The 17,271-nt window shown below is 37.7% G+C and overlaps 1 protein-coding gene across 28 annotated transcripts in view; it reads left to right on the top strand.

Annotated features, from left to right (window-relative positions):
• The window catches only part of nfasca (neurofascin homolog (chicken) a), a 95,304-nt gene that overhangs the window by 70,434 nt on the left and 7,599 nt on the right, over nt 1–17,271 (top strand). For 14 of the 28 annotated variants that reach the window (XM_065241337.2, XM_065241336.2, XM_065241347.2 and 11 more), the window contains 6 exons: nt 194–223; nt 4,872–5,105; nt 5,432–5,548; nt 9,532–9,681; nt 13,533–13,661; nt 13,844–13,913. In XM_065241337.2, the coding sequence (XP_065097409.1) occupies nt 194–223; nt 4,872–5,105; nt 5,432–5,548; nt 9,532–9,681; nt 13,533–13,661; nt 13,844–13,913 (730 nt within the window). Of the gene's footprint in view, nt 1–193; nt 224–4,871; nt 5,106–5,431; nt 5,549–9,531; nt 9,769–13,532; nt 13,662–13,843; nt 13,918–14,081; nt 14,327–17,271 lie in introns of those variants that run through there. The other 14 variants (XM_065241358.2, XM_065241357.2, XM_065241354.2 and 11 more) reach the window with 9 other exon arrangements.

Genomic DNA, 17,271 nt, shown 5'->3' with positions numbered 1-17,271 from the left:
TGTTGTCTGTGCTTCACCCTTCTGTACTCTTCCTAATCTCGCCTCTTAATACTTCTTGTCTCATTCAACACTGTTGTTTCCTGATGCTTTGTAATGTCTTTAACTTTCTCTCTTAACTGCTTTATTTCTACTGTTTCTTTTCTTACGTGTCTCTCCTCTTCTCCACCTGTCTTTCCTGTGGTGCTGACCGAAGGCACCCTAGAAACTGAATCTCCAGTTGTAGGTAATGGGGTATTGGATGACCTGCCTGACCGTCTTTCTCTTTTGCTCTACTTTGTTTCTTCTTCACTTTCGGTCTACCTCACATTCTCTGTTTGTCCTTATTGAATACGACAGTGCAGTTGAGTACTTAAGCTCGCAACTACATTTGAAGTTCCTGATGAATTTGAACAAAGTCTTAAACTGCTTAGGGGTGCTTACATGACACCATTTGTGACTCTGGACCACAAAATCAGTCGTAAGGGTAATTTTATACATAATCTGAATACGTAAGCTTTCCATTGATGTATGGTTTGTTGGGATAGGATAATATTTGGCCGAGATAAAACTATTTGAAAATCTGGAATCGGAAAGAGTGCAAAAAAAAAATGAAAATCAAGTTGTCGAAATGAAGTCCTTAGCCACACATATTACTAATGGTAAATAAACATTTGATATATTTACATTAGGAAATGTACAAAATATCTTCATGACACATAATAATTAAATTTTGACCCATACAATACATTGTTGGCTATTGCTACAAATGTACCCGTGGGACTTGGACCTGTGACTGGTTTTGTGGTCCAGGGTCACATTTTCAGAAAAAAACTCAAAACTGAAAAGTTTTATCATCTCTTTGTAAACTACAAAAATAATTAGTAAAAAAGTGATGTCATATGCATGCTTGTTCAGATATCGTATGGCATCACCTACACTGTAACAAGGTTTTTTGTTTTGTTTTATCAACTCAGATTTACAAGTCATTTTCAACTTACTATTATTTGACTAAAGAGGAGTTGTTATAACTTATAAAATTGAATTTTTTAATTCAATTTTTCTGAATTTATTGAATTTTGAGATTTTTTTACAGTGTACTACTGGCTTGACATGCGTTACACAGCATTTCCAGTTGTTTTCACTGATTCGTGTGATTGTGGATCATTTTACCAATATTGTCGAATGAATCTTTAAACGCAATGGAAAAACTTTTCTGTTTTTAGGAAAACGTATGTATAGCGACTTTTACCCACACTCGAAATGTATTCATTATTTACTTAAAGGTGAAGTGTGTAAACCAAACAAACCTGAAATCAGAATTGGAGAACAACAATCGTTCTACTTTTAAATAATCTGTATGTTGGCTCTTTTTCCAGTATGATAATTTAACTTGAGAAGCAAAATTGTTGATATTCTTAAGGAATATACATTTATTTAATTTATTGCATTGTTTTCCCCTTTAAGTATAAAAAACACAAAATTTTTTATTATTATATGCTTATAGATTTGCCTACACGTCTTGTGCAATTTAATTTAAAGATGTAAATATTGATACTGGAAAACAAGAATAATATAAGAAGTGCCCTTATAGCTCAATTAGTTAATGCAGTGCATTAGCAACACAGAACTGTTTGGGGTTCGATACCCATGGAACTCATATATTGAGAAAATGTGTAAATGTACATAAATGCACTGTATAAAAGCATGTGCCGTAATTTTTCCACTGATTTTAGATCAATTCTGTAACAGAAACACACTTCACCTTTGACACTCAAGATTTTGACTGATGGAAAACACTGTGCTGAAATGTGCTAAACTGCACTGTCTACTGCTGCCTTTCCCTTTCTGTTTCTCAGTTTGTCTGCTCTCATCCATCACTGTGTGCTTTCAGGGATGGGCGTTCTGCACTGCTGTGAACTCACTGAATCTGCTCTCAGTGTAGAGGATTATAGTTTCTATAATCATTTTGCAATGTTGGTTAATTTCTGCTACTGTGCGACACAAATAGTTATGTTTTAGGGTAAATCTGAGGTTACTTAACATCATTTTGACCTCTAATCCCTGATCGCACCTGACTAGGTTAGCCCTGATATCACTTCCTGTCACATGCCTTGCTTGGCATATCCCAGCATGCTTGTCTCGTCATCAATTTAAAACTCTATTTCATTCATACAAATTAGTTGAAACAGATGCCTCATGTGGTAATGGTTTGATATAGGCGTTTAAATATAAATTAAGGGGATTTGGCTGTTATTTTTGAATTACTGAACAATGATAAAACATGACTATTGTTTGTCATAAGATGTGAGGAGCTGTGTTATACAAACTAATAACAATGCCAGGCACACAAATAGCATACATTTAATGAAGTATGCTAGGAAAACAGCAATAATACAGTTTAATAATATAGTGGATATAATTAAAATGATGAGTGGATCATTTCTTCACTGGTAGTAAAACTTACATTGTAGACCAAGTACTAATCTAGGACTATTCTGTAAACCATTTATAGTTTTATGCTTTATTAATTGCTTATCATAAAACATCTAGTAGCCGTTTTACAATTCATAAATAATTGAAGTAATAAAGTAATAAAAAAACATTAACTACTCAATTAATGTTGAACACAAGCTAAACGAAAACAAAAGCTCTCACACATACACACACACACACAAACACACACACATGTACACACACACACACTAATAAGGTTTAAATACTTGACTCTGTTATCATTAAAAAATATAACATAAGTTAAATAATTATGTAGTGATGTTCAACGTGCAACATGTATTAAAATTTAAAGGTCAAAGGCCCAGCTAAGAATACTGCGAAGCAAACCTATCAAAACACTAAGCTACATCAGGCGCAGATGCATAAAGAGACTGCCATGAGTCACAAATTATCGCTTTGGCAATGCACGTCACCGCTTTTGCCATGTGTCACCTTCATTTTCCTTTTCTTGATGATTTGTTGTCAGTCTGACAACATATACAGTACAGTACAGTACAGGTAAGAGAGCACATTGCTGTTGTCTGAGTTGACTGGAAACCTTGTGCATTGGAATCAAATCTGTTGGCATGGCCCTGTTTTGGTCTGGCATAATCACCAAGCTCTCTGGGCTTTTTGATGCAGTATTAGCGGGCTGAATTAACTGCACTTTTCATTTTTGCCTGTATGTTGAGTCTGGTTATACATTCATTTTTTTTTAAACTGGTTTGAGTTGGTTTCTGGTGCTCCGCAATGTTTCTAAGGTAAAATCTTGTAAGCGCAAAGATGTAGAATAATAAATGTGTCTGTATTCTGAGTCTTCCCATTGCTTTTAATAATTTTATCCACTGTGTTCTAATGGATTTCCCCACATCTTTTTCTTCCATTTTTTTATTCTACAAGTGAGCAATAAGCACTCAAAATTTTGGTGCTAAATAGCACTAAAGGCTCGTAATCATAGGGGAACCATTGTTAGTGTTATATAGCACCTACAGTATAAAGCACCTATGAAGAACCATATACAGAGGTGTTATTGGACCACCATTAAAGCACCAGATATGCTTCTATATAGCACAATAGGGTTCTACACAGGTGCAAAACTACATAGGTGCTATATGGCACTATATGGCACGTAGTTAAAATGGTTCCCCTATGATTATGAGCCAGTGAACCATTTTTTGTGCTATTTAGCACCTATAAAGCCCCATATGAAGAACCATACGGAGGTGATATAGTACCACTATAGCAACAGATATGGTTCCATATAGCACAATATGGTTCTACACAGGTGCTACAAAGGCATATGGCACTTAAAATGGTTCCTCTATGATTACGAACCAGTGAAGCACTTTTAATGCTATTAAGCACCGTTTGCTTGTGTATAAGTTAATAAATACATGGTAGATTTTATAAAGTATTAAGAAATGCCTCAGAACTCTTATAATGCTTACAAAGAGGTCTGAGAGGATTTTCACATGACTGTATGGGAATATAACTCAACTATAGCATAGTGGTCTGCAGTAACCCAGTTCTTCCCCATGGTGGTGCACAACAGTCACTTTTAAAATACCCTTTACTGTATGAAACCTATGCAGAATCATTATACAGCAAGATATTTGCTGAAATCTTTGCTTATTAATGTTAAGAATATCATATTTTATCTTAATAATTTACTCACTCTAACCCCATCCCAGACATATATGATAAACAAATTTATATTAAAATGGCCATCATGTTACCTTTTTATGGGAGCCAACATGGCGAAGCACAAACATTTAAAATTAATGTATTACTTAATATAAGTAAAAAATTATGTTTGCTTAACAAGCTTTAAGTTTAATATTTTTATTGATTGATTTGTCATCCATAGAAACAAATCAATCAGTGTGTGGTTTAGTCAAATATGACATCACATAAAATTGGATTGGTTCCTGTGTGTCTCATGAGAAATCGCACATATTATTTCATATTATTTATGCATTTGGCAGACGCTTTTATCCAAAGCAACTTACAGTGCATTACAAGCTGTAAAGTTTTATCAGTACTTGTGTTCTTTGGGTTCAAACCCATGATCGAACGCAACTAGTCATGAATTATAATTCCCAGACATGTGGGAATTATCACATTTGGGTTAACTATTCCTTTAACAAAAGCAATACAAATAGTTTGACTCGAATTGCTCAATAAAACATTTAGCACAATGTTTCATATTGTAAAGAAGTGTGAAGTATGCAGTATAACTATATTTCATTCTGTATACAGACAACTTCTTACTTAATGATCAGAAAAAGAGGATTGTGGGAATTCCATTGAACAAACTCGATCTCTTTGATGGTTTGTCTCTCTGGTGTCTAACCCTAAAATCTCCATCTAAATTTCTCTGTGTTCTCTTCCTCTCTCAGCGGATAACTTTACAGATGCCGTGATGTTCGAAACCCCTCCCTCTCCCCCTCCCCCTCCCCTCCCCACCGTCCCAGTCCCAGCAATACATACCCCAGAACCAGCCCCACCCGCCCCTACAACTGCTGCTCCACCTAAACCTACTACTATCACAACTACAACCACCACTACAACTTCCACTACAGTTCTTCCTGTTCGGCCTGTTTCTCCTAAAAATGTGGATTGGAAACTGCTGGGTATCTGATAATGACACAGTGTGCATTGACAACACTACAGTTTAGTAGATGAAACAGCGGATGAGCATTCAGATCAGATTGTTCACAAGACATGCATTATGTATGTTTGACTCAGTTAGCAGGACAGGGGCATGATTGATGTTTGCATTGTGCCCTCACGAACACACAGATTACACAGAATTAATATTGACATTTGGTTTACGAATAGCTTCACATGATTTTGTATACTAAATCACACAGAATACATTTACAGTAACACAATTTGCTAACCTTGTGTGTACTACAAAATATTAAAGTGTACTCCTCTCCCACCTTGTTCTGTATAGCCCCGAATGTAAAGATCTGGAATGTGACCGTGGATGCAAACAATGACTATGCTGTCAGCTGGAAGCACAACTTCTCCATTGACAGCAGCGCATTTGTGATAGAGTACACGTCGGAGAGTAAGAGCCAGATGTACCTATCGAGAACTTGTAAAGGGGACAGCATAGATTTTACTGGACCTGCTGGAGACCCAAATCATCTGCTTGTAATGCATTTCATGGGGAGTTTATGTTAATTCGAACGGGAAGTATTGTAAATGTTTTTTTGAATTATTTTACATTTATGATATCTTCCTGCTAGGATTCCCTGTAATGTTTGATATTTTAGTAGCATAAGTTGTTTGCGTAATATTAAGGCAGTCCTGAGCATTCAAGTCATACTTACTAATGTTTAGATGCAATACTGTGTCTGCTTTGTGTCATCAGCAGTCATGCATGTTCCCTTTATTAGGCAGCTGTATTTATCACTATTGGTTGAGAACAGGGAGAGGTTTGACTAAAACTATGAGGGGGAGAGAGGCTTTAGACTCGATTGGTTAAACACCAAAATCTGCATATTTAACTTTAATTGGGCCTGTGAGATTTTTGCTCAATAACTTTGAGTGCATACTGCAGTCCAGTCGTGTAGTCCATGAAGTACTGCTCTCACTGCAAAAATCATTTGCTTAATCAGGGTCTTTGTCTTTTTCTGGTAACACAATGTGACCATGCCTGTGAAAACCCAGATATAGGGCCTTATCTAAGCACATTGTCTAAAGCAGTGGTTCTCAAACTTTTTCCGCGTGCAGCCCCCCTTGTGTACAGTGCATTCCTTCGCAGCCCCACCAAATAAAATTTATGACAAAAACTGTTCTAAAGTTTAACATTTTAATTAAACAAAAATTATTAAGTTATACAAAGTAGTGCTGTTGGTTAGTAGCCTTATTTTTTTTAGGTTTAATTACACAGAATTCATGATAAATGAATGTATTTTATAAAATGTCATAAAACTGGCCCCCCTGACACCATCTCGTGGCCCCCACGGGGGGGCCCCGTACCCCAGTTTGAGAACCACTGGTCTAAAGCGCACAGTGCACGGTCTAAACGGGCGTGTCCGAATCCGTTTTTCCTAATTTAACGACGGGAAAAATGGTTTGTGCGGAAAGCGCACAGGCTAAAATTGTTGTTCCTATTCTCGTAATGAGTAATAGGTGTGTTTTGGACTTAACGTGTAATAAACCAATGAGAGTCTCAGCTCTCATCCCCTTTAAAAGCCAGTTGCACTCGCACCATGCCAATTCCCTATTTAGATGGTGTTATTTGTAAACTGAAAAACTAAACAGAGGAAGAAGACCACCAGTTTAAGATTGATGTTAAAAAGTTGCATTTTTTTTCAGTTTAATTCAAATATTTATTTTTTGTATTAAAACCTTTAAAAGTTGTTTTCTTTCAGTCATGGAAGTAAAATTAGAAGGCATTTAATTGCTGTAAATGGAAGTATAGCCTACATGATCGGTGTAATCTCAAATTTTTTTTTTACAAATATGCAAGAAAAGGTTTGTACTCTTAAAATACTTTATTTGTAACAAACAAGAGATAAAGAATTTACAAGCGTTTGAGAGGCGTTTCAGCACTCGGACAGTGCTGTGAGCTTTTATTTAAACATTACTTAAAAAAAGGTTTTCATATCCACAGGCACAAAGTACTCATATAAAATTAATCTGTGGGGTAAAAAAACATTAAAAAATATATGCAATATTTGCATTGGCAAAACAGTTAATTTCATACTGGGCTACAGGTGAAGCAGCTCTTTATGTCTCATAATCGGTCCTCATTTATGTCCAAGAGACTCAATAATAATCTTTTACATTTTAATCCTTTAATTTTATATTTAAAAACATTTGCGTGCTGCTGCGCATCCATGTGTGATAAGCAAACGTGCATTGTCATCACGTTTATAGGCGCATATTACTAACACACTCTTTAATTAACAAAAACAATATTGCGCCATTCACTCTAGACTTTAGACCAGGTTTAAGTTTGTCAATGGTATAGGTACCTCAAAATAGCAACCTCCCCACAATGCGCCTGAACACACCTCATTTTCAGACCAGAACGCCTATGGGCACAAAATTGGGCACCAGTGCATTTGCAATTTAAACAACGTGGCGCGAAACGTGAAAATGATAATTGCGCTGGGTTAAAATACTGCATTGCGCCAAGTGATATGATAGGGCTCTTATTGTTTTCTACATGAGATCATCCTACAGAATATAAAGAACTTTCTGTGAAAATGAAAATATAATCTTAATATCTTTAATATTGCCTGAGTAAGGTCATGTCAAAGATTAAAATCAATGCAAAACAAGGAGTGTAACGTTAACCAAACTTTAATTAAATTGAAACTTTAGCTTGGATTTCACAGACAGAGTCACAAATCTAAGCATTTTTAAAGACCTCAGGGAGATTAAGAAAAAACAAAAACACTGATCTAGAAAATGATTAGGTAAAGAGCATGTCCGCCTACTCTCTTTAGCCATAAAGTATATGGTTTTCAGTTTGTTTATTTGGCAGGTACTTACTTTGAGCACAAACCAAAACACAATATGTCTCTTTGCACTGTGCCAGTGTTTTGTTGTACATGTACTGTGCTTGTGCATGTACATGTATGAGCTATTACCAGCATGGAAATGTATTTAAATATTTTTACCTAACTACAGTAGCATTTAAGTGTATCTTAAGTGTAAACTCTCTTTCTCTCTCTCATACACCATCTTGCTCTCTCTCTCGCTTGCTCTTTTGTCCTTGAGCTATCTGTTCAGCTTATCAGATGTGATTGCTCATTTTGCCTCTCAACCCTTGCCATTGGCTTCCCAGCAATGCTCCTTGTCTGCCTGCCCGCCACTGCTTGGCTCATGGTTCATATTGGCCACCATTGTCGCATCCCATATGTTGGCAGGCCTGGCATATCTGATTGATGTCTCTTTAGCTTTTGTTCCTTTTTAATATGGGGTGGAAATGTTTTAGACAGAGAAGGATAATGGGAGGGTCAATGTTTCACGCTCAAGGGCAGAATCAAAGTAACAGATTTAACCTTGAAACATGTTGCATATACAGTATGTGCTGATGCAATACTCCATTAGGCCAGTGTAACTGTGTCAGCAGGGATCTGAGTTTATGCATGCATAAAGGCTACTGTATGAACTCATTTGTTTAACAATGTGGCTACCTACTGTAGGATTAGCCAGACGAGGGGTTAAATTAGGCTTGTCCAAATACGCACAAGCATACAAGATGTGGAAATGGAAATTGGGTACTATTTTCACTCCGACGTTTTGTTGTTCCTCATTTTCACCCCATGTTGTGTCAAATTTGTGGCGGTTGCATGCATGCAGTGTGTGTATGGCATGGTGATCTCAGTTAAAATGAGATCTATGCTAATCTATACCCATTGGATTATAATAGCATGCAAGAGTCAGCTACAAATGATATGTTATTTAGCCTAAGCATAGTTCAAAGAGGCACTAAAATGGCACATAATTGTGCTCATTTTATTGTTAAATTGCAATGCTCATTTACGTAATTATTTTCTCAAACTCATGCTAGCCCATGAGTTGCATGTTGCATGATGTTTTCATGACAGGTTTCGTCATGAAACCTCATTGGAACATCATGTCCACGTCCTGACAATGCCACTTGGGTTTGTCTCTCCACGGTTCAGCATCCTCCGAAATGAGATGATGTGTATGGGTAGCTGAGACAAGATGCAACTCCCCCCACTCTTGTCCTGGGCTCATTATAGCAAACTTGTAAGAGAATATTATAATCAAAGCATTAAACAGGCATCATGACACAGGTGATGCAATTTATTTACTCACCCTCATGTTGTTTTAAACCTGTATAAGTTTCTTTATTCTGTTGAACACAAAAGAAGATATTTTGATAAATGATGGTAAGCACACAGTTGACGGTACCCGTTGACTTCCATAGTAAGATAAACAAAAAATTCACCTAGACAGAGTTGGAGTGATGCATCAATGATCTCAGGTCTTAGCTGTCCAATAGCTGTTCTGTGGGCCACTCTCTGTCTTTGATGGACACCTCTCTTGTGTCTTCCCCTGAAGGTAATGGGTTGATGAAAAGCATACAAGTAAAGCACAAGCCTCCCATTAAGCTGGCCGATCTGTTGACCGGGGTCAAGTATCGGTTGCGGGTGTATTCCCACGAGCACAACACCATCAGCAGCGACTATGTCACGTTCGAGACAGGCAGAGGTGAGGGGTGGCCGAGACACAAGGAAGGACTAGGAAAGGGTTCAACGTGACCTCCACCATTTGAATTAGAAAAACCTACAGTAAAGTGTATGCAACTGCATTTTGTCATGTTTATTTTGTATTTATGGGTTTCTGTGGCTGGTGCCACCAATGCCAGGGCATATACGTTTGATTCCTGTAAAATGTGCAGACTGTTAAATTGTGCATTTGAATGTCTTCCTTGCTGAAAAGACCAGTAGGATTAATTGTACTGGTTGTTGGTTCTGGTCTGGTGATGAATCAGCAAAACTTGGTTGGTTGGTTGGTTGGTTGGTTGGTTGGTGCTGCAAAGCTGTTCAGCATGGCCTGTTTTGTGGTTGACCAAGGAAGTCTTTCTGCACTGCTAGAAAAAATTGTCAAAATGTGTACCCCAGCTGTCGCTCTTTAAAAAGGTCCTAATATTAACTATTATGTAGATATGTGTACATTTGCTACAAATATGTACATTTGAGATACTAATATGAACTTTTTAGGTGCAAAGCTGTACTTTTTAAAAGGGTACTGCCCCAGTGACAGCTGGGGTACAGATTTTTTACAGATTATTTTCTTAAAGGGACACGCCACTTTTTTTTGAAAATATGCTCATTTTCCAGCTCCCCAAGAGTTCAACATTTTTATTTTGGAATCCATTCAGCCGATCTCCGGATCTGGCGCTAGCACTTTTAGCATAGCTTAGCACAATCCGTTGAATCTGATTAGACCATTAGCATTGCGCTCCAAAATTTTTCATATTTTAATACTATACTATACTCTCATTCTGGTGTAATAATCAAGGACTTTACTGCTCTAACATGGCTGCAGGAGGCGCAATGATATTACGCATTGGCCGAAATTAAGTCCCCTGTCATTGAAAGTTACTAAGGGGACTATTTTCGCTGCTGCGTAATATCATTGTGCCTCCTTCAGACATGTTATAGCAGTAAAGCCTTGATTATTACACTACAATGAGAGTATAGTTCCTAACCATATCTGCCTAGAAAATCGCAACTTTTAATTTTCTGTCGGTCGATTTAAAGGAACACGCCCACATTTTGGGAAATTAGCTTATTCACCGTATCCCCCAGAGTTAGATAAGTCCATACATACCTCTCTCATCTCCGTGCGTGCTGTAACTCTGTCTGACGCAGCCCCCGGTAGCTTAGCTTAGCACAAAGACTGGAAATGCATGGCTCCAGCTAGCAAACTGCTCCCAAAAAGTGACAAAATAACGCGGACATTTTCCTATTTATGTGTTGTAATTTGTATAGTCACATCGTGTACAAATAACAAGCTCGTATGAGACACGGACATCTTTTAGTCGTATATTGCTGGGAACTATATATTCTCAGGCGCAGCGCTGCTGCTGGGGCGGAGTGATTTGCTCGCAGCACCTGAGTGAGAAGCCCCGTGGTGAGGAGCAGAGAGTTCGCTCAGAGTTGGAGTAACGGAGTTAGCGATTGCTAGGTAGTAAATTTATTACAATCATGGGTGTTTACTGTATTGTAAAGAGCTGCAACAATAAACAGGGGAGACCAGGTAATACCATGATGTTTCACAGAATTTCAACTAAAAACGCTGACCTGATGAAACAATGGCTGCTTGCTCTGGATATAGACCAACACACACCTGTAGCCACCATCAAGGGCTATCGTGTTTGCTCAGAGCATTTCAGAGAGGATGACTATTTTCATAAAATGGAATTTGCTACACGGACAATGAAACGTGTGCTGAAGGATACGGCCATCCCATCTATCGTACAGACAGGACAAAGTGGATCACCTGCGGCTACGGTAAGTGTCCCGTTATGTTAGATGACTAGTTTACTGTAGAGTGCCATTAGCTAGACGTAATATAACGTTAGTGACACAGTGACACTATTACATGAACAGGGTGGTCACTACTATTGCACTTCCCGGGCCCTATGTAATTTTAGTAATTATTATGTTGTCAAGAACGCGCTATATCGCCCGAGTAACAAACGAACGGTTTTTGAGGTAACTCATTACTGTAGCCTTCACCTGGCTGTTGAATTAGAGGGGGAAGATTTGTGACCCTGTTTGTACAATAGTTGCCTACTGTCTGTGGGTTCATTGTGCAAAAACAATTTGCTTTGTGCTATTACTTTCACCTTATTCTATAATAATAATAATTTTTATTTTATGTAACTTAGCGCCTTTCAATGTTATTTCTCAAAGCGCTTTAGAAGTATGAAGCAAGATAAAAAAATAACGGGTCTCACTCAGGTGCTGCGAGCAAATCACTCCGCCCCAGCAGCAGCGCTGCGCCTGAGAATATATAGTTCCCAGCAATATACGACTAAAAGATGTCCGTGTCTCATACGAGCTTGTTATTTGTACACGATGTGACTATACAAATTACAACACATAAATAGGAAAATGTCTGCGTTATTTTGTCACTTTTTGGGAGCAGTTTGCTAGCTGGAGCCATGCATTTCCAGTCTTTGTGCTAAGCTAAGCTAGCGGGGGCTGCGTCAGACAGAGTTACAGCACGCACGGAGATGAGAGGGGTATGTATGGACTTATCTAACTCTGGGGGATACGGTGAATAAGCTAATTTCCCAAAATGTGGGCGTGTTCCTTTAACTACAGAAGAGTCAAGTTTAAAATATGAAAAATATTGAAGCTCTTTTGGGTATTTTTTAGCACGATGCTAACGGTCTAATCAGATTCAATTGATTATGCTAAGCTATGCTAAAAGTGGTAGCGCCAGACGCGGAGATCGGCTGAATTGACTCCAAAAAGGTAAAAATCTAATATTTAACTCTAGGGGAGCTGGAAAATGAGCATATTTTAAAAAAAGTGGAGTGCCCCTTTAAGTGTGGTTATCCTAGTTAAGACCAGTCCCCAAAACACACCACATGCTGTTTTTTGACCCAGGGTCTCTTTATAAAAAGCATATGCAAAATGTAATATTATAAATGCTATTGCTTTTGTAATGCTTGGTAAAATTATTTCTGAAGCCTCATCTATTGTGTATACTCTCATTACTCATTGTAGATCCATAAGCAAACAGTTATTTTTCTAGCAGCAGCCGTCTTCACAGGATGTGTGCCTCAGGTGTGGTGAACAAGATGAAATCTCAAAGCATCTTCTGTAAGATCGAGCTCAGTAAGATATTAATCCTCAACATGATAAGGGCCGTTCATCCTTATAAATGGCATTTCGGGGTTTTCTGATATGGAACGCTGAGCTCATAATAATCCAACCCGTCACTTTTATGGTTTTCTCATATCACTGATACAGTATCCTTCCAAAATCTTCCACCAAAATACGGTTACGGATTATAAGGCAATTTAAGTTTTTGCAACAATGTCTAAACATCCCAAATGACAATTTAACTCACAGAAATATCATACTCTAAAAAAATCACTAACAAGATACAGCTGTTAGATCATAGTACGGTATTATAAATAATAGAGTATTCGATGATGTTCTGCTGGCTTTACCGGGTTTCAGTTTTCATCAGATAACTCTTAACATATACTGTGCCATGCTAAGGATAGGATATACAAAAATTCAGATCCACTGTTCTCACCGCTAATGTGTTTTTGATAAAGAACAGTTGTCAGCTTACTCCCACCATGGCGCCTGATGAAAGTCACTGAGATTTATGGGGGTCTCATATTGTTCAGCTATTGTTCTCCTGATGCAATGGATCATGCAGAAAGAAAAGAAAATGTGTGAGATAGCATGTGGGAGTTAAATTCTGCTGTTGTTATTTATGGATGTATCATTACAAACCTAAACATTTTATTCTGTACCTCTCTTGTCTCCTGGTCTTTTCCGTGTTTTTGTTTGTTTGGTGGTAAACAGCCTACAAGGAGGCCGAAGACATTGCTACTCAAGGCTGGTTTATTGGACTCATGTGTGCCGTCGCTCTGTTGGTACTCATCTTGCTTATTGTCTGCTTCATTAAGAGGAGCCGTGGAGGTAAATACCAAGGTAAAATCTGGGACATGCACAAAGATGCCGACTAGAGTCAATTACACTGGTTTATTATTGTGATAATGATGTAGTAGATCAGCACAGTATGAAAATTATATTTTGATTTGCGAGTTGTAATTTAAATGGGATGATTGTGAACTGTTGGATAATAATTGTTTATGGCTGTTGTTGTTTTTTAGTGAGAGAAAAGAAAGATCTCCCATTAGACGCTGTTGAACATAAAGACCAAGATGGATCCTTTGACTATCAGTAAGTTTGCACTATCGATAACTTTTTTTGAGATACACAGTAAAAACCTGTCCTGGTTCATCTAAAGGAAAATGGCTTCAAATGTTGAAATTAAAGGTCTTGATATGATGCATTCTGTGCTGTATTTGGTGTTGAACCTGATGAATTACTTTGTTTTACCTGTTACAGGTCCCGAACATAGCTCTTACCCTCCAGAGGGGAATGGGTCTTTCTCAATCTAAACAAAAATAACAACTAACCAAACAAATGCTATAACAAGCTATCTAAAACAACCCCAAATTGAACTTTTATTTTCATTTTTCCATTTTTCTTAAGCACAAAATAATCTCAATGATGCATTGGATTCTTAGGTAATTTTGGATGCCATGGAGTTAAAGAGACACTCCACTTTTTTTGAAAATATACTCATTTTCCAGCTACCATAGAGTTAAACATTTAATTTTTACAGTTTTGGAATCCATTCAGCTGATCTCTGGGTCTGGCGCTAGCACTTTTAGCATAGCTTAGCACAATCTATTGAATCTTATTAGACCATTAGCATTGTGCTAAAAAATAACCAAAGAGTTTCAATATTTTTCTTATCATTGCGCATGCTGCACCCATGTTGAGGCAGCAAAGTCCTTGATTATTACGCCAGAATGAGAGTATAGTTCATAGCCATATCTGCCTAGAAAATCACAGCTTTTAATTTTCTCTCGGTCTTGGTACACGATGTAACTACAGAAGAGTCAAGTTTTAAATAAGAAAAAATATTGAAACTCTTTGGTTATTTTTGAGCGTGATGCTAATGGTCTAATCAGATTCAATGAATTATGCTAAGCTATGCTAAAACTGGTACCGCCAGACCCGTAGATCGGCTGAATGGATTCCAAAACTGTAAAAATTAAATGTTTAACTCTAGGGGAGCTGGAAAATGAGCATATTTTCAAAAAAGTAGAGTGTCCCTTTAAGAATTTCACGCAAATAACAACCACTATAAATGTGGCCTAACTGTAGCTTCGGCTATCCAAACCAGAAATATCTTATAACTTCAAGCCACAAATTCTGATAAAACCTCTTCCTGTTTTTGGTCAGAATAAGCAAAATGTGTCAATCTAAAGAAGGGTTTAAACTGCTTCAGCAAACACAATCGTATAGCCGTTATGGGTGTTTATTGAATAGCTGTGTTAACCCTATCGGTGTATGATGGGACACTTGTGAAGTACCAGTAGCAGTTAACTGTCTGTCATTGCCAAATATGACAGATTCTTACTTTAAGTGCATTAAGTGCATTAGGTTTTGTTACAAAAGCCAACATTTTGCTGTGAATATTACAACCTTGTCAAAAAAAGAAAAAAAAAGAAAGTGTCTTTCTTCAGGTCGGACTACAGGCCAAATGTTACACTGAAGTGTAAATTGTTATGTCTAGCTTGCTAAAGCAAAAATTGTCAAGTTGGGGAGAGTGACATTACATAGTATTATATATAGCATAGCATCTTCCTCAATGTACTTACTGTAAGCTAACTCTGCAACTCCTGCTTTTTATATTTAATCTTAATATTGTGTAAATGTAACATGGCACTAACAAATTCAGCAACAAGCATTTAATGAAAAACTACACAGTGAAAAACTTGGCAGATTTGTGTTTAACAAATGTGTGGTGATACAGTTTAACTGGTTTGCTTTTAGTCCTAATCCTAATACATTATCTTTAATCGACAAACAGATTTGCTTTGCAATGCTAAAATGTATGCTAAGCCCATCTCACACAACGGCTTTAGCGCTAACTTCTCTCTCCATTTAACGTGTGTGTGATGTGCTCAACTCCATCTTCATCAACGCTTTTCTTCCCCCCTCCCTCTTTCAAATTGGCGGCTGGGTTGATAAGGAACGAGAACAGGTATTTGGCTTTAGCACATCATTTGAGCCTGAGCATGTCATTGGTTACGCTATGATTGACGGAGCAGGAATTAAAGCTGCTGTATAATCTCTCATCAAGCTTTTCAATGGTGTTAAACTTTAAAACTCACTCATTTTATGGAGCTACTGTGAACACACCATGTCCTTATGCAGATACATTGTGATGTAATGAGAATTGATAAAAGCTATTGGTCTACGTTACACATCATACTGAACAGTATATGTTTAAAATGGCTGCAATGATGTGGCAGTGGACAGTGTTTATAGCGTTCAAACTTACACTCACCTAAAGGATTATTAGGAACACCTGTTCAATTACTCATTAATACAATTACCTAATCAACCAATCACATGGCAGTTGAAAAAAATGCCTTGTTGATGCTAGAGGTCAGAGGAGAATGGGCCGATTTATTCAAGCTGATAGAAGAACAACTTTACAACCGAGGTATGCAGCAAAGCATTTGTGAAGCCACAACACGCACAACCTTGAGGTGGATGGGCTACAACAGCAGAAGACCCCACCCGGTACCACTCATCTCCAGTACAAAAAGGAAAAAAAAGGCTACAATTTGCACGAGCTCACCAACATTGGATAGTTGAAGACTGGAAAAATGTTAGCTGGTCTGATGAGTCTCGATTTCTGTTGAGACATTCAGATGGTAGATTCAGATTTTTGCATTAATAGAATAAGAACATGGATCCATCATGCCTTATTACCACTGTGCAGGCTGGTGGTGGTGGTGTAATGATGTGGGGATGTTTTCATGGCACACTTTAGGCCCCTTAGTGCCAATTGGGCATCGTATAAATGCCATGGCCTACCTTAGCATTGTTTCTGACCATCCCTTTATTACCACAATGTACCCGTCCTCTGATGGCTACTTTCAGCAGGATAATGCACCATGTCACAAAGCTCGAATAATTTCAAAATGGTTTCTTGAACATGACAATGAGTTCACTGTACTAAAATGGCCCCCACAGTCACCAGATCTCAACACAATAGAGCATCTTTGGAATGTGGTGGAACAGGAGCTTCGTGCCCTGGATGTGCATCCCACAAATCTCAATCAACTGCAAGATGCTTTCCTATCAGTATGGGCCAGCATTTCTAAAGAAAGCTTTCAGCACCTTGTTGAATCAATACTATGTAGAAGTAAGGCAGTTATAAAGGCGAAAGGGGCCCAAACACAGTATTAGTATGGTGTTCCCAATAATCCTTTAGGTGACTGTATACTGTATTATTTGACATGTAGTCAGAAACATTGCACCTGTTTAAGATAAAAAGCAGCACGTAAAACACCACACTTTTTACGAGGTTCATATAAAAATTAAAGCGAATTGGAAACATTAAATGCTTTGACCTAAAAATAACGTCCTGAAGTATACTGAACCATTTATTCCTTATAAAAACAATGTTGTCGCCTTATGAAACAAAATTACAACAATTATTTTTATTGAA

Source organism: Paramisgurnus dabryanus, chromosome 14 (assembly GCF_030506205.2).
Source record: "Paramisgurnus dabryanus chromosome 14, PD_genome_1.1, whole genome shotgun sequence".
Lineage (NCBI taxonomy): Eukaryota > Metazoa > Chordata > Actinopteri > Cypriniformes > Cobitidae > Paramisgurnus > Paramisgurnus dabryanus.
This window is presented reverse-complemented; position numbering and strand designations above follow the sequence as displayed.